Below are 21679 nucleotides of genomic sequence, written 5' to 3'. Positions count from 1 at the left end.
TCTATGTTGTTTTCCATATATGAATTTAATAAACTCCATATTCGAAACATTAGGTGCGTGAACTTCAGGGATGTTTTGTGATATATATATATGCCACGTCAGCACACTAACGGAGTTTTTGACGGAACCTAATGCAGGGATCATTTGTGATCGCACATACTAACCTTGAGGACCACGAGTGACAAAAAAAAAACATTAAGGATGCAATCTGATAATTTCGTAAACCTTAGGGACGTTTTGTGATAATAAGCCTTATTCTTCTTCTTCTTCCTTTTCTTCACTGATGAACGATGGTGAGTAAAATATTTATGTGCATGACAAGCTATTTGCCACACCGAAATATAACGTTTGAACTCCTCTTCCCGTATATTTCGTGTCCAATTATAAAGAACCCTTTTATATGTATTGACATATAGAAACTCATTATTCAATCAATATCAAATTTCATTTTGCATAATTAGAATATATCTCCATGGAACAAAGTTGTAAGAATCTCAATTGACCAAACCATTTACACAAATATAGATCCCCCATGGAGCCCGGGTTTCTTGACCTAGGCCAAATCCTCCCATTAGCAATCCAATATTACTATTTTAGGCTTAAACCAGCCATGGCCTGGGCTAAACACCCCACTAGACATGCTCTTATAATTACTAATTGTGCTGCACATTTACAATGAGGAAGAAGCCTAATTTCTGTCGCATATTATAACACCTATTGTTGAGTTTATTTACACCCGATTCATTCAAAGTGATAATAATTGTCATGAGTGTTCGAATGTTATCTATTTACTTTATTTTAATTTTATGGTCTTCGTCAAAAGTTTATTTTGTCTCATTCATCTTTCTTGGATGATAAGACATGCATCTTCTTTGAGATTTCTTTTCGTCAATCCATACTAGATTAAAATTTTTTTTTCTTCTTCTTCTTCTTACATAATGATTTGAACATACTATGTTTATTCTCATCCATTTATTAATCTCATGTGACTTCAACTAAAACTAATAGTTAATTTCCTCATACAATCATGTGTTACAAACAAATTCAGTTAGTAATTTTACTGATTTACTGTTTATGGTCGGTATTACTTTTCTTTATCGAGAAGATAAGTATCACTACAAGTCTATATCAATAACGCATTGGTATTGCACTTTCTCTATCTAAACGACAAACATTTGTATTACATTGCATATCAAATATAAAAAAAAATATTCCCAAGAATCACATTTGCTTGGGAAAAAAGCAAACTCTTTTCCATAATAAGTAAATAGTAAAAGTAAAAAGGTCTCCTTAAACCCATCAATCACCACAAATTTGCTTTTTACTAAATTCCTCTCGACCGCCTTAAAACATTTACATTTTTATTCCATAGACCCATTTCATTTTTCAACCTCACTACCGACCCAAACACTCTTCTTCTTCTTCTTCTTCTTCTCTCTTTCTTGCCTTTTCTCCGATGCACTAATTCTCACTTGTCTTTCACCCGATCGTCTCGTTCCTCATGGCCGAGGCCTTCCCCAAACTCGTCGAGTCTCTCTACTCGGAAAACAAACCCATCTCCTCTGCTGATCTCTTGCAGAGGCTGCGCTCCTCCTCCGACTCCATCAGACCTGGCCTCGAGAACCTTTTTCTGATTCTTAAACGCGGCGTTGAGGCCGCCGGAGACGGGAAGCTAGGGTTCCAATCATGGGCCGATTCTCAAATTCAAGCAGTTTATTCGATTGCCTATGCCATCGCTTCCTCCTCTCGATCTCTATTGGGTACTTGGCTTCATTTCATTTTCTTCTACGTGAAATTAGTGGCCTACTCTTTCCGCTTGAGTTTCTCTTGCTATCTTTTGAATATAGAAGTAGAGTATATCAAATTCCAAGTACTTGATTGTGGGTTGTTGCTAGTTTTCTCTGTATGCCTGTAGCTTCTAGCTTTTTTTGCTTTTACATGTAAGTGGTTGTACTTTTTGCTAGTGGTAATAAATGTACTTAATTTCTTTGTAGTGGGGCAAGCGGAAGCAATAATCGTTGCCATTGTGCAACTGTCGTTGGAATTTGCTGTATGTTATTTGGAGAGATCAGAATTTAACAGCGAAGATATGAGCATTCAGGTTAGTAGTTCTTCTTTCGATATGGTATGACTAGTTTAGTTTGAATTTTACTTCTGCTTAGCCGCATTAATTGCAAACATCAATTTGCTCTGTTGTCTTGTGTCTTGTGTGAAGGAGGGAGAGAGGGAGATCATTTTTATTTTCTCTCTGCCCCCTGTACCCATATTTTTTTGGATTTATGGATGAGGTCCTCTTTTGTTGGGTTGGTTTCTGATTATTCCAAAAATCCCTTTAAAATTAAAAAAAATAAAATTTTTTTTTATTTTTTTATTTTAATTTTTATGTATTTAGTGTTCTGCATTGCTACCTGTTTACACATGTTTGGGGAGGTGAGTAGTGGCTCTATCTTGTTTTGATAGTCCAATTCTTGTTGTTTTGCAGAGTATGATGGTGCAGCTTTTGGAGATAGCGTTGGTTGATGAAATGGATAAAGCACCTGACACACTGCAACCTTGCTCTGTTGATAGTCTGGTGGAATTGTTACCATCTGTTACCAGTAGTTCTTGTGGTAATGAGTTTGATAACCACATTAAATGTGGCCCTCAAGGTGATTGTTTTGGTTGTAAGACTTGATTTCTTCTAGTGTTGTTGCCTCATGTCTTACTGGTACTGATGTTATATACTTTTTATGTGTATGAGAAGGTGTCAATTGCTCAAGGTCAGAGAAACCGGTGGATCGTCTGTTTATGTCTTTAGCTTCTGAGTGCATACAATCTGATAGGCAGACCAGTGGGTTTGGTGGGCCTACTGTCCACCAGGATTTGAACAAATTGGTTTTTCTATCTCAACATTGGGCAGTTGCTCACGTGGGGTGTATTCAACGTTTGATCTTGCTCTGTAAGGAACTCATTGTGCTCCCAGATATGTTTGATGAGAAGATGGCTGGGACAAACTTCTATAAGAGGCTGTCTTTCAGTTTGAGGATTATAAAGCTACTTGGAAGTCTCACGAAGGACATCCCATATATTGAATATGATGCCTCATTGGTGCAAGCAGTTGGTACTTTTGCTGATGCAGTGCCTGTGTTGTTTAGATCTGGATTTGAGTTTGTAAATAGCAATGTTGCAGCCGATGGTAGTTTTGAGAGCCTCACTCTGTTGCTACTGGAAGACTTCCTTGAACTCGTCCGGGTTACTTTCTGCAACAGCAGTGTTTTCTTGAATGTCCAAGTGTGTGTGGTAGCTTCCATACTAGATAATTTAGACTCTTCTGTATGGAGATATAACAAGTCTGCTGCTAACCTGAAGCCCCCACTAGCTTATTCTCCACGAATTGTTGTTTACATATTGATGCTCATTCACGACCTTAAGAGACAGACTAGTCGGGCTGTCAATTGGAAGGAGTTAGACACAGAACTTGTTGGCAGTAGTGTCAATTTTCTTGGTTCCCCTTCATGCATTGTTCATTCTGAGAAAGTTCCTTTACTTCACAGGTTCACATTTGAACATCTAGTACAGATGATATTCCCTTCCTCAAAACAATGGATGGATGATCTAATGCATCTTATCTTGTTCCTTCATTCGGAGGGAGTGAAACTGAGGCCAAAGGTGGAGAGGTCATATTCTAGTTGTGCAAAAACTACTTGCAGCTCTGAATTGGAAAATGTGGTTTGCCATGAAGAAGAAGCCCTTTTTGGAGACCTTTTCTCTGAAAGTGGCCGTGGATCTACTGACGGATATGATCAGCCACCAGTTGTTGCTAACTCTAGCTCTAGCCAGAGTAATATGCCAATGGAAGCTGCTACAGAACTGTTGAGCTTTTTTAAAGTGTGCATCTTCTCTCCTGAATGGCATCCATCCGTTTTTGCGGATGGCTGCTCAAAGCTTAGCAAAAGCCATATTGATATTTTTTTATCCTTACTCCACAGTCAGGGATGCGCTGAGGAGAGGAGTGCTGAGGGCTATTCTCTATCACATGAAGAGAGAAAGATTGGGCATGCCCATGAACTTTGTTTTGATTTGTTTCAGGACCTTGTCACACGCCATGCTTTATCTGATTCACTGGAAGAGTACTTTGTTGAGAAAGTTTTGAATGTTGAGAATGATACTTTTGTTTACAATAATCAGACCCTTACCTTGCTAGCTCACACCCTTTTCTGTAGGGTGGGTTTGGCTGGCAGCCGGTTGAGAAACCAAATTTTCAGGGGGTTTGTGGATTTTGTTTCTGAGAAGACAAAAGCTATTTCTTTAAAATGCCCTAGCTTTAAGGAGCTTCTTGAGGCCCTTCCATCTCCTTTTCATATTGAGATTCTTCTTGTGGCATTTCACTTATCGTCTGAAGAGGAAAGGGCATCACATGCAAAGTTAATATTTTCTGCTCTCAGAACAATTGGTGCTCCAGCTTCGGGTTTCAACAGTACACATTTGTCTTGCTGGGCTTTACTGGTTTCAAGGTTGATTTTAGTGCTTCGCCATATGATATTTTACCCACAGACTTGTCCTTCATCTTTGCTTGTACATCTACGATCCAAGTTGAGGGAAGCTCCGTACTCCAGTTCACAGCCTGGGGTGAACGATCATTTGTCATCTTGGGTCTCAATTGTATTTAAAAATGTAATGACTACATGGTGTGAAGAAGAGCCTGACATCAGTCCCTTAATTCATCAACTGATTGATATATCTGCCCTCCCTGCTTCGCTGTCCACAGACAGTCTTAATATTGACAGATTATGCTTGAGTTGGGATGACATCTGTTCAACCATGTCATCAATTCTGGGGTTCTGGAAAGGTAAACAGGCTGCAGTGGTGGAGGATCTCATTATTGAAAGATACATTTTCGTACTTTGTTGGGACTTTCCAACTATTGGCACTGCAACAGACCATCAGCTTCCTTTAGGGAGTGATCCACAGACTCTTGACACTTCTGAAATAGCAAATTTCTTTTACTTCAGCCATTCAATTCTAGGTCATCATGGTGTTGGTGTGAAAAACAATTTTTCTGAAGTTATAGTTCATTTGCTTCAGCACTTAGACGCTGAACTTGTACCTGAATACATTGAGGAATTAGGCTGGGGTTTTTTGAGAAATGCAATGTGGTTGTCTTTGGCACTTTCCTTGCTTGATGTTGGCATCTGGAGGTATGGTGCGAAGAATAGAGTCACAGGAGTGGTTTCAAACTGGATAGAGAACATGTCTAAGGACAATGAGTATATTGCTGTTGCCGAAGGGATGATTTCTTCTTTGATGGATGCTGGTCATGTTTCAATGTTGTTTAAGATATTTTCATCTTTGTTGAAAAGATATTTACAGGCTTATCAGAACGCTTTTGTTGCTACGTTTGGTAATAGCCAGAAGGATGCTGATGGGTTTTCACCACTCTTGCTCTTTAAACATTCAGGATTTGACAGATGCCTTCAGGATGAGCTTGGAAAGACTGGCACTTATTCTTTTCGTCTGGAGTCTGTTCTTGACCTGTTGGTAAAGTTTGATGCTATTATTGATAAAAGAGCTTCAGGAATTTTGTGCAGGGTCTCCTGGGAATGTATGTTACATGGTTTCCCATTTAATCTTCAGACTCATAGTGGAATTCTTCTTTCTTGCATTTTTAACATAAGAGGGATAATTTCCATTCTTGTTGGTTTGCTTAAAATAAAAGATGTGATAGGAAATGTCAGCGTGGAGATTGAGGTACTTCGTCAAATTCTTGATACTGTTGTGACAATCAAGTTTGATAGGATCTTTGAAAGCATTCACGGGAAATGTGAAACCATTTATGAAAGCTTGAGTGCAGGCTTGGGTGGGTCAGACTATGCCAATTTAATTCTATTAGAGCACTTGGAGGGTTTTCTAAGGGACATTAATGCCAGAGGAGTAAGCGACAACAGCATTTATGAGTGCATAATCACCAAGGCTATTGATATGATGGATAGCCTTAGAAAAGACCCTACAAAGGTTGATATTTTTAAGTTCTATCTTGGAGTAGAAGATGTCCCAGAGCAGGTGAAGGCGCTTTTCGGCGTGCAGCGTGGTGATTTACTGGTTCTAATTGACGCTCTACATAATTGTTACTCTGAGACAGTTAACATAAAGGTTCTTAGCTTTTTTGTTGATCTGTTAACTGGAGAGCTGTGTCCTGATCTTAAACACAAGATCCAAAACAAATTTCTCAGCATGGACTTACTTTTGCTTTCCAAGTGGTTGGAGAAGAGGCTCTTAGGTTGTGTTGTGGAAGCTTCAGGTGGAGTTAACAGTGCAAAAGGAAGTTCTCTCTCTCTGAGGGAGTCGACCATGAACTTTATTTTATGCATTGTATCGCCACCTTCTGATTTGAAATCAACAGAACTGCAGAGTCATATTTTTGAAGCTGTGCTGGTCTCCCTTGATCCTGCATTTTTGAAATTTGATATTCATGTTGCCAAATCATTTTTCCATTTTGTTGTTCAGCTATCAAAGGGTGATGCTTCAGTGAAATTACTTTTAAAGAGGACCATAATGCTGATGCCGAAGCTGACCGGCAATGATTGCCTGCTACCAGGCCTGAAGTTTCTTTTTGACTTTTTCTGTAGTGTCTTAAGTGATTGTGGGTCTGGTAAGAATACCCCAGAAAAGTTGTCAGGAAAATCTCTGCCTGGAAATGCTTTTGGTATGGGACCTATGGCTTCAAGGCCCATAGGTTCAAGGAAGAACTCCGAGACATTGGTCCTTTCTACTAATGAAGAAGGTGGGTCCATCGCTCTTGATTGTGATGCAACTTCTGTAGACGAGGATGAGGATGATGGAACTTCTGATGGTGAGGTGGCTAGCCTGGATAAGGATGACGAAGACGATACTAACAGTGAAAGGGCCCTTGCTTCTAAAGTTTGCACATTTACTTCTAGCGGTAGCAATTTCATGGAACAACACTGGTACTTCTGTTATACATGTGATCTGACTGTCTCAAAAGGCTGTTGCTCTGTGTGTGCAAAAGTTTGTCACCGTGGTCATCGTGTTGTTTATTCTCGCTCTAGTCGTTTCTTTTGTGATTGTGGAGCTGGGGGTGTTAGAGGCAGCAATTGTCAATGCCTAAAGCCACGCAAGTACACAGGAAGTAGTAGCGCCCCCATCCGTAGTACTAGTAATTTCCAGTCCTTTTTACCTTTCACGGAGGATGGAGAGCAGCTGCCAGAAAGTGATTCAGATCTTGACGAGGATACTAGTACCGATGTAGATAACTCTCTCAGACTATCCATCCCAAGAGAGCTTCAGGATGGGATCACACCGTTGCTTGAAGAACTTGATGTTGAAGGTCAGGTGCTCGAGCTTTGCTCCTCATTGTTCCCCTATATAACTAGTAGAAGAGAGTCCAACTTGTCAAAAGATAATAAGATCATTCTTGGTAAAGACAAGGTGCTTTCTTTTGGTGTTGACCTCTTGCAATTGAAGAAGGCATATAAAAGCGGCTCCTTAGACCTGAAAATAAAGGCAGACTATTCCAATGCTAAGGAACTTAAATCACATTTAGCTAGTGGTTCTCTTGTCAAATCCTTGCTCAGTGTCAGTATTCGAGGGCGACTTGCTGTTGGTGAAGGTGATAAAGTTGCTATATTTGATGTTGGGCAGTTGATTGGACAGGCCACCATTGCACCAGTGACAGCAGACAAAACCAATGTTAAGCCCCTCTCCAAGAATGTTGTTCGATTTGAAATTGTGCAGCTTACTTTCAATCCAGTGGTGGAGAATTATCTTGCAGTAGCAGGCTATGAAGATTGCCAGGTCCTTACCTTGAATCCCCGTGGTGAAGTGACTGATCGTCTTGCCATTGAACTGGCACTGCAAGGTGCATATATCAGACGGGTTGATTGGGTTCCAGGTTCTCAGGTTCAATTAATGGTGGTTACCAACAGGTTTGTCAAAATATATGATCTATCTCAGGACAACATCAGTCCCATACACTACTTCACACTGCCAGATGATATGATTGTGGATGCAACACTTCTTTTGGCAACTCTAGGGAGGATGTTTCTTATTGTTCTTTCAGAAAATGGAAGGCTATTCAGGCTAGAGTTGTCAGTGGACGGTAATGTTGGGGCTACACCTTTGAAGGAAGTAATCCAGATACAGGATAAAGAGATAAACGCGAAGGGTTCATCTTTGTACTTTTCATCAGTGTACAAATTACTTTTCCTATCCTATCAAGATGGCACTGCTTTGGTTGGTCGGCTAAGCCCCAATGCCACATCTCTGAGTGAGGTATCTACTATATACGAGGAGGAACAAGATGGTAAACTGCGGTCTGCTGGACTTCATCGTTGGAAGGAATTGCTGGCAGGCAGTGGGTTATTCGTTTGCTTCTCAAGTATAAAATTAAATTCTGCCATTGCTGTATCGATGGGATCACAGGAGTTATTCGCACAGAACTTGAGACATGCAGTGGGTTCGACTTCACCTCTTGTTGGAGCAACTGCTTATAAGCCTTTATCCAAAGATAAGATTCACTGTCTTGTTTTGCACGATGATGGTAGCCTTCAGATATACTCACATGTTCCAATGGGAGTTGATGCTGGTGCTAGTGTAACAGCAGAGAAAGTCAAAAAATTGGGTTCCGGCATTCTCAGTAATAAGGCTTATGCTGGTGTTAACCCTGAATTTCCACTTGATTTTTTTGAGAAAACAGTGTGCATAACAGCAGATGTGAAACTGGGTGGTGATGCCATCAGAAATGGTGATTCTGAAGGGGCTAAGCAAAGCTTGGCATCTGAGGATGGTTTTCTAGAAAGTCCAAGCCCTGCGGGATTTAAGGTAATTGTTGCAAAAGGGTCTAGTGACCTGGCGTACATGGCATTTAGTCTATTTTCTGGTGTTCATCTCCTTTCTCCTTTCTTACATGGCATGCTTAGTCTAGTTTCTGGTATTCATCTCCTTTCTTGTTTCTGGTTTCATCTCCTTTCTTCCGCTTGTTCCAAATCCACTCTGTTTTCGGTTGTATCTATTCTAATGAACTTGCTTTCATGTTTAACTTAAAATACAATGGTTCTAACATTGTTTCTTTTTCTGCCTCAGATATCTGTCTTCAATTCAAACCCTGATATCATCATGGTTGGGTTTCGCGTGCATGTTGGTAATACATCGGCAAACCATATACCTTCAGACATTACTATTTTCCACCGGGTCATTAAATTAGATGAAGGCATGCGGTCTTGGTATGATATACCATTTACAGTTGCTGAGTCGCTCCTTGCTGATGAAGAATTTACAATCTCTGTTGGACCAACCTTCAATGGATCTGCTCTGCCTAGAATTGACTGCCTTGAAGTATATGGTAGAGCCAAAGATGAATTTGGTTGGAAAGAAAAGATGGATGCTGTACTTGATATGGAAGCTCGTGTGCTTGGTTGTAATTCCTTGCTTTCAGGATCTGGGAAAAAACGCCGATCAATGCAGTCTGCTCCTATACAGGAGCAGGTCATAGCAGATGGTCTTAAGCTTCTATCCAGCATTTATTCATTGAGCAGGTCTCAGGGTTGCTCCAAAGCTGAGGAAGTTAATCCGGAGCTAATGAAACTGAGGTGCAAGCAGTTATTAGAAAAAATATTTGAGAGTGACCGAGAGCCCTTGTTGCAGGCTGCTGCTTGCCATGTCTTGCAGGCTGTGTTCCCCAAAAAAGATACCTACTATCATGTAATTACCCACTTTTGATCCATATGATACATTAACATTTTTTCTTGCAATGCATGATCGTCCTTATTTGTGCATTAGTAAATGAAGAAATGTGTTGTTTAATCAGTAATTGACATCTTCTCCTTCAGGTTAAGGACACCATGCGGCTTCTTGGGGTGGTGAAGTCGACCTCTGTACTCTCTTCAAGGCTTGGGGTTGGTGGTACTGCAGGGGCATGGATAGTTGAAGAGTTTACAGCCCAGATGCGGGCAGTATCTAAGATTGCATTGCACCGTCGCTCAAATCTGGCTACATTCTTAGAGAAAAATGGTATTTCACACATTCTCTGATGCCCCAAGTTGTTTACATGTTTAAGACTTCACATTCTCTTGTGGTGGATGTAGTATATGTTCCTTAAGTAGTAACCACATCATAAAAGTATGTGTCGTAGATGGTACCTCAACCTATTACGGGAATAGAAACTGAGTGAATCTCGCTGCCTAAATTCCTCAACTTAGCGAGCTTTGATAATGCTGAGGTTCTTTTCCTTGCTGTATATTAACTTATCAACTTAAAATGTGTCTTACCTGTTCACTGATTTCTTTGAGATTGGTGATAAGTAGCTGTAGCTTATTCATGCCATATCATGGCATTGGTGGTACAGTTTATTTTTTGTTCTTCTTGCAGCCTAGTTATAATGTATGAATATCCAATTTATATACAGATTATTGTTTTTCCTTTTAGTTATTTGTATGAAATTTTATGATACATTACTTCCCATAAGATTTGATCAAGTACAGTTTGCATTATTTCATTTGTAGTTTCTTCTTTTGCATGCATCATATAAAGAGTTGAATCACCTTATTTGATGTGCTATTGTAATGCCTACCTATATCGGTTTTACACTGTATTATGAGGTACTTTTCTGACATTCTAAAACAGCAGTTCTTTTCCATGTTAATAATATTTTGATTTTTTCCTACGCCTGACTGGGTTTTGTTGGAATGTTACTATGGCTTGAGCTTTGTTAATTTTTGTACAGACATGGGTTGATTGTTGTTGTCTTTGAAGTAGTTATTTAAAAGGGGAAAAAGGAGATGATCTTTTATAAAGTATTATGATTTTATCCATATTGCTGCCATTTTGTTAACTTGTACAGCTTGACCTCCTTAAGTGCTTACTGGAAGAAGAGATACAATTCTTTAAGTGTCCTTAAGTGCTTACTGGAAGAAGAGATACAATTCTTTACTCTTCTTTAAGTGTCCTTAAGTGCTTACTGGAAGAAGAGATACAATTCTTTAAGTGGTGTTGCAAGTTTATACATACATAATGGTTTTTTCTTTTCTTCAGATCATTTACTGCCTTTTTTATTTTTCTTTAACCATTTTGTTATCTTGGGTTGCTTGCTCCACTCATCCTGCGTCCTTCATTTTAAATTAAAGGATCTTTCTTCCCATCCCTGATGCAGGTTCTGAAGTTGTGGATGGGCTTATTCAAGTTCTGTGGGGAATTTTGGACTTAGAGCAGCTTGACACACAAACAATGAACAACATTGTCATATCTTCTGTAGAACTCATTTATTGTTATGCTGAATGCCTGGCTTTGCATGGAAAGGATACAGGGGTACACTCTGTTGGACCTGCTGTTGTATTATTTAAAAAGCTTCTCTTTTCGCCCAATGAGGCTGTTCAGACCTCAACCAGGTAATTGTTATTATTACATCATGGTGAGTTCAACTTGTTTTTTAGTTTTTTTCAGTTAGTCACGTGTACTACCATTTTCTTTCCAGCTTGGCTATATCATCAAGGTTGCTTCAGGTTCCATTTCCCAAGCAAACTATGTTGGCCACAGATGATGCTGCAGAAAATGCAGTATCTGCCCCTGTGCATGCTGACACTACTGGCAGAAATGCCCAAGTAATGATTGAAGAAGATTCCATCACTTCATCTGTTCAATACTGTTGTGATGGTTGCACCACTGTTCCTATACTTAGACGGCGATGGCATTGTACTGTTTGTCCTGATTTTGATCTGTGTGAGGCATGCTATGAAGTTTTGGATGCAGACCGTCTCCCTCCACCTCACTCTAGAGATCATCCTATGACAGCAATACCCATTGAAGTGGAATCACTAGGGGGAGATGGCAATGAGTTCCACTTCACACCAGATGATGTAAGTGATTCAAGCATATTGCCAGTAACTGCAGATTCGAGGACCCAGAATTCTGCTCCATCAATTCATGTCCTTGAGCCCAATGAGTCTGGGGAGTTTTCTGCTTCAGTGAATGACCCGGTTTCAATTTCTGCTTCGAAACGAGCTTTGAATTCCTTGATTCTCTCGGAGCTTCTTGAACAATTAAAGGGATGGATGCAGTCAACATCAGGGGTCCGGGCGATTCCTATTATGCAGCTCTTCTACAGATTATCTTCTGCTGTTGGTGGACCGTTTATAGACATCTCAAAGCCTGAAAGCTTAGATTTAGAGAAATTAATTCGGTGGTTTCTGGATGAGCTTAATCTTAACCAACCCTTGGTTGCGAAAGCTCGCGGTTCATTTGGGGAAGTTGCAATACTTATATTCATGTTCTTTACCCTGATGCTACGAAACTGGCACCAGCCGGGCAGTGACAGTTCCATGCCAAAACCTAGTGGGACAGCAGAAACACATGATAAAACCATCATCCAGATCTCGCCATCCACCTCAGTTGCTGCTTCATCTTCCTTGGATGATCAAGAGAAAAATGACTTTGCATCCCAGCTGCTTCGAGCTTGCAATTCCCTTAGGCAGCAGTCTGTTGTCAATTACTTAATGGACATATTGCAGCAGCTAATGCATGTTTTTAAGTCCCCTTCTGTTAATTATGAAAATGCAGGACCTGGTTCTGGCTGTGGAGCTCTGTTAACAGTTCGAAGGGATGTTGTGGCTGGTAATTTTTCTCCTTTCTTTTCAGACTCATATGCAAAAGCCCACCGTACAGATATTTTTATGGACTACCATAGGTTGTTGTTGGAGAATACCTTTCGGCTGGTATACACTTTGGTCAGACCTGAAAAGCAAGACAAGACTGGAGAGAAAGAGAAGGTGTCAAAGATCTCCTCTGGCAAGGATCTGAAGCTAGATGGATATCAGGATGTCCTGTGCAGTTACATTAACAATCCTCACACGACTTTTGTGAGAAGATATGCAAGGCGGCTTTTCCTCCATCTCTCTGGAAGCAAAACTCATTATTATAGTGTGCGAGACTCTTGGCAGTTTTCAAGTGAGATGAAAAAACTTTTCAAACATGTGAACAAATCCGGTGGGTTTCAAAATCCTTTGTCATATGAGAGAAGTGTTAAGATAGTTAAATGTCTCTCTACTATGGCTGAAGTAGCTGCGGCACGACCTCGGAACTGGCAGAAGTACTGTTTGAGGCATTCAGATTTTTTGCCATTCTTGATAAACGGAGTGTTCTATCTTGGAGAAGAGTCAGTTATTCAGATTTTGAAGCTGTTGAATCTTTCCTTCTACGCAGGAAAGGATATTGGTAATTCATTACAGAAAAATGAAGCTGTGGATTCAGGTATTAATTCAAACAAATCAGGGTCACAATCTCAGGATCCCAAAAAGAAGAAGAAAGGTGAAGAAGGAACAGAATCTGGTTCGGACAAGTCCTATTTGGATATGGAGTCGGTGATAGATATCTTCAGTGACAAGGGTGGAGATGTCTTGAAGCAATTCATTGATTGCTTTTTGCTGGAATGGAATTCTAGCTCTGTGCGTGCAGAGGCCAAGTGTGTTCTTTTTGGTGTTTGGCATCATGCTAAGCAATCATTCAAGGAAACTATGATGATGGCTCTCTTGCAGAAAGTAAAATGTCTACCAATGTATGGTCAAAATATTGTTGAGTATACTGAACTTGTCACATGGTTGCTGGGTAAAGTTCCAGATATCAGCTCAAAGCAACAGAGCAGTGAACTTGTGGATCGATGCTTAACCCCAGATGTAATCAGATGCCTCTTTGAAACACTTCATTCACAAAATGAGCTTTTAGCAAATCATCCAAATTCCCGCATATACAACACTTTAAGTGGATTAGTTGAATTTGATGGGTACTATCTTGAGAGTGAGCCTTGTGTTGCCTGCAGCTCTCCTGAGGTACCATACAGCAGGATGAAGCTAGAAAGTCTGAAATCTGAAACAAAATTCACTGACAACCGCATCATAGTGAAATGTACTGGGAGTTACACCATCCAGACTGTGACCATGAATGTTCATGATGCACGGAAGTCTAAATCAGTGAAAGTTTTGAACCTGTATTACAATAATCGACCTGTGGCTGACTTGTCAGAATTGAAGAATAATTGGTCTCTGTGGAAACGGGCCAAGAGTTGTCATCTTGCTTTCAATCAGACTGAACTTAAAGTGGAGTTTCCCATTCCAATAACAGCTTGTAACTTCATGATTGAGCTGGATTCCTTTTATGAAAATCTTCAGGCTTTGTCTCTTGAACCATTGCAATGCCCACGTTGCAGTCGACCGGTCACTGATAAGCATGGTATATGCGGCAATTGCCACGAGAATGCATATCAATGCAGGCAATGCCGCAACATTAATTATGAAAATCTGGATTCCTTTCTCTGCAACGAGTGTGGCTATAGTAAATATGGTAGATTTGAGTTCAATTTCATGGCGAAGCCAAGTTTTACTTTTGATGACATGGAAAATGATGAAGATATGAAGAGAGGGTTGGCTGCTATAGAAACTGAATCAGAAAATGCTCATAGGAGATATCAGCAACTTTTAGGATTCAAGAAGCCCCTCCTCAAGATTGTTTCAAGTGTTGGCGAGAATGAAATAGATTCGCAACAGAAGGATTCTGTTCAGCAAATGATGGTCTCCTTACCTGGGCCTGCATGTAAGATTAACCGAAAAATAGCTCTTCTTGGTGTCCTATACGGTGAGAAGTGCAAAGCAGCTTTTGATTCTGTCAGCAAAAGTGTTCAGACACTGCAAGGATTACGCCGGGTTTTGATGAATTATTTGCACCAGAAACGTGCAGATAGTGGAGTTGCTGCTTCAAGATTTGTGGTTTCCAGGTCTCCAAATAATTGCTACGGCTGTGCTACTACGTTTGTGACACAGTGTCTAGAGGTATTACAGGTGCTGTCAAAGCATCCAAGTTCCAAGAGACAACTTGTTGCTGCTAGCATCTTAACAGAACTATTTGAAAATAACATTCATCAAGGTCCTAAAACGGCTCGTGTGCAAGCTAGAACAGTTCTTTGTGCATTTTCTGAGGGTGATATAAATGCAGTGACCGAGTTGAATAGCTTAATACAGAAAAAGGTGATGTACTGCCTTGAACATCATCGCTCCATGGACATTGCTCTGGCCACCCGTGAAGAGTTATCATTGCTGTCAGAAGTATGTTCGCTTGCTGATGAGTTTTGGGAATCGAGATTGCGTGTTGTTTTCCAGCTGTTATTTTCTTCTATCAAATTGGGTGCTAAGCATCCTGCCATTTCTGAGCACGTTATTCTTCCTTGTCTGAGGATTATATCTCAGGCATGTACTCCTCCAAAACCTGATGTACCAGATAAAGAGCCTAGCATGGGAAAAGCTACTACTGGTTCGCAGATCAAGGATGAAAGTAATTCTATATCTGGATCTTTGGGTGGACTTGGCAGTGGGGGCAAGCCTACTCCAGAATCATTAGATAAAAACTGGGATGCATCACAAAAGACTCAGGATATTCAATTATTAAGCTATGCTGAGTGGGAGAAGGGGGCATCATATCTTGATTTTGTTAGAAGGCAATACAAAGTGTCCCAGTCAACTAAAGGTGGTAGCCAGAGGCCTCGACCTCAAAGACAAGATTTCCTTGCTCTTAAATATGCACTCAGGTGGAAGCGGCGTACTAGTAAGACAGCAAAGAATGACTTATCAGCATTTGAGCTGGGGTCATGGGTTACTGAACTTGTTCTTAGTGCTTGTTCTCAATCTATAAGGTCGGAGATGTGCATGTTGATAAGTCTGCTCTGTGCCCAAAGTACATCAAGACGATTTCGGTTATTGAACTTACTAGTGTCCTTGTTACCAGCAACTCTTTCTGCTGGTGAAAGTGCTGCGGAATATTTTGAGTCACTGTTCAAGATGATAGATTCAGAAGATGCCCGTCTGTTTTTGACTGTGCGTGGATGCCTGGGCACAATTTGTAAACTAATTACTCAAGAAGTGGGCAATGTCGAGTCCCTAGAAAGGAGCATGCATATTGACATTTCACAGGGATTTATACTCCACAAGCTTATAGAGTTGCTTGGTAAATTTTTGGAGGTTCCAAATATTAGATCCAGGTACGATTGATTTCTTTACTATTTTCTAATTTTTTGCTTAACTGATTTCATTCTTGATATCTTACTTAATTCATCTTGATGTCAGATTCATGCGAAACAATTTGCTGTCGGAGATTCTTGAGGCTCTTATTGTTATTCGTGGCTTGGTAGTGCAGAAGACGAAGTTAATTAGTGATTGCAATCGGCTTCTAAAAGACCTTTTAGATAGCCTTTTGCTTGAAAGCAGTGAAAATAAACGGCAGTTCATTCGAGCCTGTATCTGTGGTTTGCAAAACCATGGAGAGGAGAGAAAGGGCCGAACTTGCCTGGTATGGACGAATTTATTGTTGTGCATTATGTACTATTTTCCAAATGATGATTTTAGATCGTTTTATAACCCATGAAAGTACTAATGTAGTGTCTTAATTATCCAGTTCATATTAGTTTTTTTTTTTTTCCTTCTATATTGATAAAAGTCACATACTTCTTGGGTTCTGCATAGTTTCTTCTACAAGTTTTCCCCATTCTCATTTTTGCATGTGTGTTTTAACATTTATCTTGTTTTGTCTTTTATTTTATTTGTAAGCATGGGATTCAGTTTTGTTTTCACCAACCTATGTGTCAGCACTCATTTTCAATTATATGTACAGTTTATACTGGAGCAGCTCTGCAATCTCATCTGCCCTTCAAAGCCAGAGCCGGTGTATCTGCTGGTTCTAAACAAGGCACATACGCAAGAAGAGTTCATTAGGGGGTCTATGACAAAGAATCCCTATTCTAGTTCTGAGATTGGTCCTCTGATGCGGGATGTCAAGAATAAAATCTGCCATCAGTTGGATCTATTAGGTCTTCTTGAAGATGACTATGGGATGGAATTGCTAGTTGCTGGAAACATTATTTCTCTTGATTTGAGCATAGCTCAAGTCTATGAGCAAGTCTGGAAGAAGTCAAATCAATCTTCAAACGCCATGGCTAATACTACATTGTTATCCCCTAATGCTGTTCCATCAGCTAGAGACTCTCCACCTATGACAGTGACGTATCGGCTTCAGGTTTGTTACATATTTTCTTATCTAATTACTTACCAAATAAAAGTGTGTTCACTGATTACTGTATGCTTCTAAATGACGAAGGAAACACCTTTTTGCTCCACTCATTTGTCAATCTTTGATATATAGGAGTTTGGTCCTAAACTTACAATCAGATTGCAGAAACCAAATTCTAACAGTGACATATAAAATTCTATACAAAACTAAAGAAGTTCTTGCACTGTCAAATCATTTAAAGCATAAATTTGAGATGATATAATTCACCTACAAATTCATTTTCTAGTTAAAGTCTTGAATTAATCCATGACTTTAGCTAACATCTAAAGATAGGTACTCTCCATAATATTTCAGCCAACTTAATCTTGGTTTTTACATTCAAATCCCTTATTTAAATTTGTTCTTCCAGATGCAACCTTACATCCTTCATTCCTAACGGATCTATGGTGTATCTGTAGTGTGACGTTTTTTCTACTGACTTTGTTTTCTCCTACCTTGATGTCTTTTGATGTATCTTTTTGGCTACAATTGCCAGGGATTAGATGGTGAAGCAACTGAGCCTATGATAAAAGAATTGGAAGAAGATAGAGAGGAGTCACAAGATCCAGAGGTCGAGTTTGCTATTGCAGGTGCTGTTCGTGAGTATGATGGGCTGGAAATTATATTGAGCATGATCCAGGTGTGTTGCATCTTGCATTTATTGTCCTTCCCAGATTTTGAAGAGTTCCTTTTTATTTTTTCAAGTCAAATGTATTCCATTTATGTTGCAGTAAAACATAACTGTGTAAGATACACATTGAACTCCTAAGCATGTGGATTGAAAAATTTATTTCTTGGGAAACAGCTTTTATAAACCATCACTGACATTTGCGTTACTAATCTTTACTTTTTCTTTTTGGATTGGGGGTTATGGATTCTAAATCTTACAGTTGTCAGATTACTCACATCCTCAATTTTTTTATTATTTAAAGAAAAGGGCCGTCTGGATGTTCAGTTGTTCTGTGGGTATAGTTATACTCCTTTAGTTAGATTTCCATGTCCAGGATTTACACGTCTTTCTTTTATTTTGTTTTTCATTCCTTTGTTTTTGTAAGGGAAACCTTTTGCCACTTATTGTTGAAATATCTGACTTATAATATGAATGTACAGCGTTTGCGGGATGATTTCAAGTCCAACCAAGAGCAATTGGTAGCTGTTCTAAATCTCCTCATGCATTGTTGCAAAATAAGAGAGAACAGGCGGGCCTTGCTGAGGTTAGGAGCTTTAGGTTTACTTCTTGAAACTGCAAGACATGCCTTTTCTGTGGATGCCATGGAACCGGCTGAAGGCATACTTCTGATTGTTGAGAGTCTGACACTGGAAGCTAATGAAAGTGACAACATTAACATCACACAGAGTGCTCTTACTGTCACTAGTGAAGAGACAGGTGAACAGGCCAAGAAAATAGTCCTCATGTTTCTGGAGAGATTGTCTCATCCTTTGGGCCTTAAGAAATCAAACAAACAGCAGAGGAACACTGAGATGGTTGCGAGAATCTTGCCCTACTTAACATATGGTGAACCTGCTGCAATGGAAGCTCTTATCCTGCACTTCAGCCCACCCTTGCAAGACTGGAGAGAATATGATCGGCTGCAGAAAGAACATGAAGATAACCCAAAAGATGAGAACATTGCCCAGCAAGCTGCAAAACAAAGATTCACACTAGAAAATTTTGTAAGGGTCTCTGAGTCTCTCAAAACAAGCTCCTGTGGAGAGAGATTGAAAGACATTATTCTTGAGAGGGGTATTACTGGTGTTGCAGTTGGACATCTGAGGGATAGTTTTTCAGTAGCGGGGAAGGCTGGTTTTAAATCAACTACAGAATGGGCAATAGGCTTAAAATTGCCATCTGTTCCACTGATATTGTCTATGCTGAGGGGCTTGTCAACAGGACATTTGGCCACTCAGAAGTGTATTGATCAGGGAGGGATATTACCTTTGCTTCATGCTTTAGAAGGGGTCTCAGGGGAAAATGAGATAGGAGCGAGGGCTGAAAACTTGTTGGACACGCTTTCAAATAAGGAGGGAAAAGGAGATGGATTTTTGGAGGAGAAGGTGCTGATGTTGAGACATGCCACCAGGGATGAAATGAGACGTAGAGCTTTAAGGAAGAGAGAGGAATTACTTCTGGTAATTACCATTGACTTTGGTTTTTTTACCCAGCTTATCTTTAAATTAAAGGAAAGCAGGTGCCACTGAATCAAAGGTTTTAGTAGATCGATTAGTTTAGTTGCTTACAGTAATTCTTAAGTTAAATATACATCAAAAAGTTTCGTTGCAATGTTGGGAAATGGGGTATCCTGCCCTGTTATTCGTAACTTAAAACTTGAGTGTAATCTTCTTTATAGTCAGTGAGTGGAAGCTATAATACGTTGTAAGAGATGGTAGAAGGTTAGTTTGAAGATTATTTTGTTAGAATTAGGATAGTATTTAGTCGTGTTTGCATTTCTTTTCTTATTTGACCTCCCTGTTAGCATTAATATTATCTGTAAGCTGATAGTTACCTCTTTCTTCATAAACTCAGGGGCTTGGAATGCGACAGGAGCTAGCTTCAGATGGTGGTGAGCGTATTATTGTTGCTCGACCACTGCTTGAAGGTTTAGAAGATGTGGAGGAGGAGGAGGAGGATGGGTTAGCATGCATGGTTTGCCGAGAGGGTTACAGTTTAAGGCCTACTGACTTGCTTGGTGTTTACTCTTATAGCAAACGAGTGAATTTAGGTGCAGGGCCTTCTGGTAGTGCTCGTGGGGAGTGTGTTTATACAACTGTTAGTTATTTCAACATTATTCATTTCCAGTGCCACCAGGAAGCGAAGAGAGCAGACGCAGCTCTGAAAAATCCAAAGAAAGAGTGGGAAGGAGCAACTCTCAGAAACAATGAATCTCTTTGCAATTCTTTGTTCCCTGTGAGAGGTCCATCTGTTCCATTAGCACAGTATATTCGCTATGTTGACCAGTACTGGGACAACCTCAATGCTCTAGGACGTGCTGATGCAAGTCGTCTTCGGCTGTTAACATATGACATTGTTCTGGTATAACACTTTCTTTCATTTTCTTCTCTTTTGTTATTTTGCCTTTTTGTTGTGATGGTCTTGTTCTTCCCTTGTGCATTGCATTTTCTCTATGTTTAGAAGATTGCATTAACAAAATGATTAATGTATACTGATGGTTTCCTTGATTAAACCTTTTGCATGTTAGGAATAATATAAATTTAGGATAGGATAATGATATCACAAGAGCAATTTCATTTACTATCTTACATGAACTGATTAACTTGTGGTGATGCTTCAAGTACCGTGAGTATGAATGAGTTCCTTGAGGTGACCGCATCCATGTCTTTCTACTATGGATTGATTGGGCATCATAAATCTGACCCTAACATCTATGAACCTTTGTTATATAGATGCTAGCTCGATTTGCGACTGGGGCATCATTTAGTGCAGAAAGCAGAGGTGGTGGAAGGGAAAGCAACTCCAGATTTCTTCCTTTCATGATCCAAATGGCGCGTCACCTTCTTGATCAGGGAAGCCCATCTCAGCGTCATACAATGGCCAAGTCTGTGTCAACATATTTGACATCTTCTAGCTTAGATTCCAGACCTTCTACTCCTGAAAAACAACCGTCTCTGGGATCTGAAGAAACTGTCCAATTTATGATGGTGAATTCACTTCTCTCGGAATCTCATGAATCCTGGGTGCAACACCGCCGAGCCTTCTTGCAGCGTGGAATATACCATGCCTACATGCAGCACACGCATGGCCGTTCAGCAGGTCGCACATCATCCAGTTCATCACCTATAGTCAAGATAGAGTCGGGAAATACAAGCCAAAGTCCAAGTGCAGAAATTGGGGGTGCTGATGAGCTTTTGTCCGTCATTAGACCAATGCTCGTCTACACTGGCTTAATTGAACAGCTGCAACGTTTCTTCAAGGTACAAAAATCAGCAAATCTGTCATTGACCAGAACAGAAGGTACTTCTACTGCATCAGAAGGGGAAGATGACAGTGGAAGCTTGGAAGGTTGGGAGGTAGTGATGAAAGAGCGACTTTTGAATGTAAAGGAGATGGTGGATTTCTCTAAGGAGTTGCTGTCGTGGCTCGATGAGATGAGTTCTTCCAGTGATTTGCAGGAGGCATTCGATATAATTGGTGTATTAGCTGATGTGCTTTCTGGCGGCATTACGAACTGCGAGGACTTTGTGCGCGCTGCAATCAATGCAGGGAGAGGCTGAGGATTTTTTGTTAGACCTAGGGGCGTTGTATGTGTTGCTTGCTGTATTTGGCTACGGGGTTTAATTTTTTTGTAAAAATAGTGATGCTTGTGAATTACATAACCCCATACCCCATACGTATGAAGGGGTTCAAACTCCGCAACTCTCTATTCTGAGTTTGTTCAATACATATGACTCCCTGGTATAGAAATGTTTTTCTCCCAAAAATGTGTTATTTTCCAATTATAGTTCTTGTTCGTCCTCTTATCATGCCTGAATTGCGAGTTTCGTCCTCTTATCATGCCTGAATTGGGAGTTCCATGTCAGAAGTTGCTTGCTGATCTGAAACCCACAAATTTTTCTATAGTTCAAATAAATATATAAAATACATATTTTT

The 21679-nt window shown here is 40.0% G+C and overlaps 1 protein-coding gene across 1 annotated transcript; it reads left to right on the top strand.

Moving 5' to 3' along the window:
• On the top strand, nucleotides 1189-21510 carry LOC18781773 (auxin transport protein BIG). Its single transcript, XM_020558980.1, has 14 exons — nucleotides 1189-1760; nucleotides 1995-2101; nucleotides 2483-2648; nucleotides 2744-8817; nucleotides 9079-9696; nucleotides 9825-10005; nucleotides 11144-11378; nucleotides 11465-16009; nucleotides 16095-16317; nucleotides 16639-17040; nucleotides 17570-17713; nucleotides 18184-19203; nucleotides 19598-20104; nucleotides 20476-21510. The coding sequence occupies exons 1-14, from the start codon at nucleotides 1502-1504 to the stop codon at nucleotides 21301-21303; spliced, it is 15309 nt and encodes a 5102-aa protein (XP_020414569.1). The 5' UTR covers nucleotides 1189-1501; the 3' UTR covers nucleotides 21304-21510.

Source organism: Prunus persica, chromosome G3 (genome assembly GCF_000346465.2).
Source record: "Prunus persica cultivar Lovell chromosome G3, Prunus_persica_NCBIv2, whole genome shotgun sequence".
Classification (NCBI taxonomy): domain Eukaryota; kingdom Viridiplantae; phylum Streptophyta; class Magnoliopsida; order Rosales; family Rosaceae; genus Prunus; species Prunus persica.
Note: the sequence above shows the minus strand (reverse complement) of the source record. Positions and strands in the feature narration are given on the sequence as shown.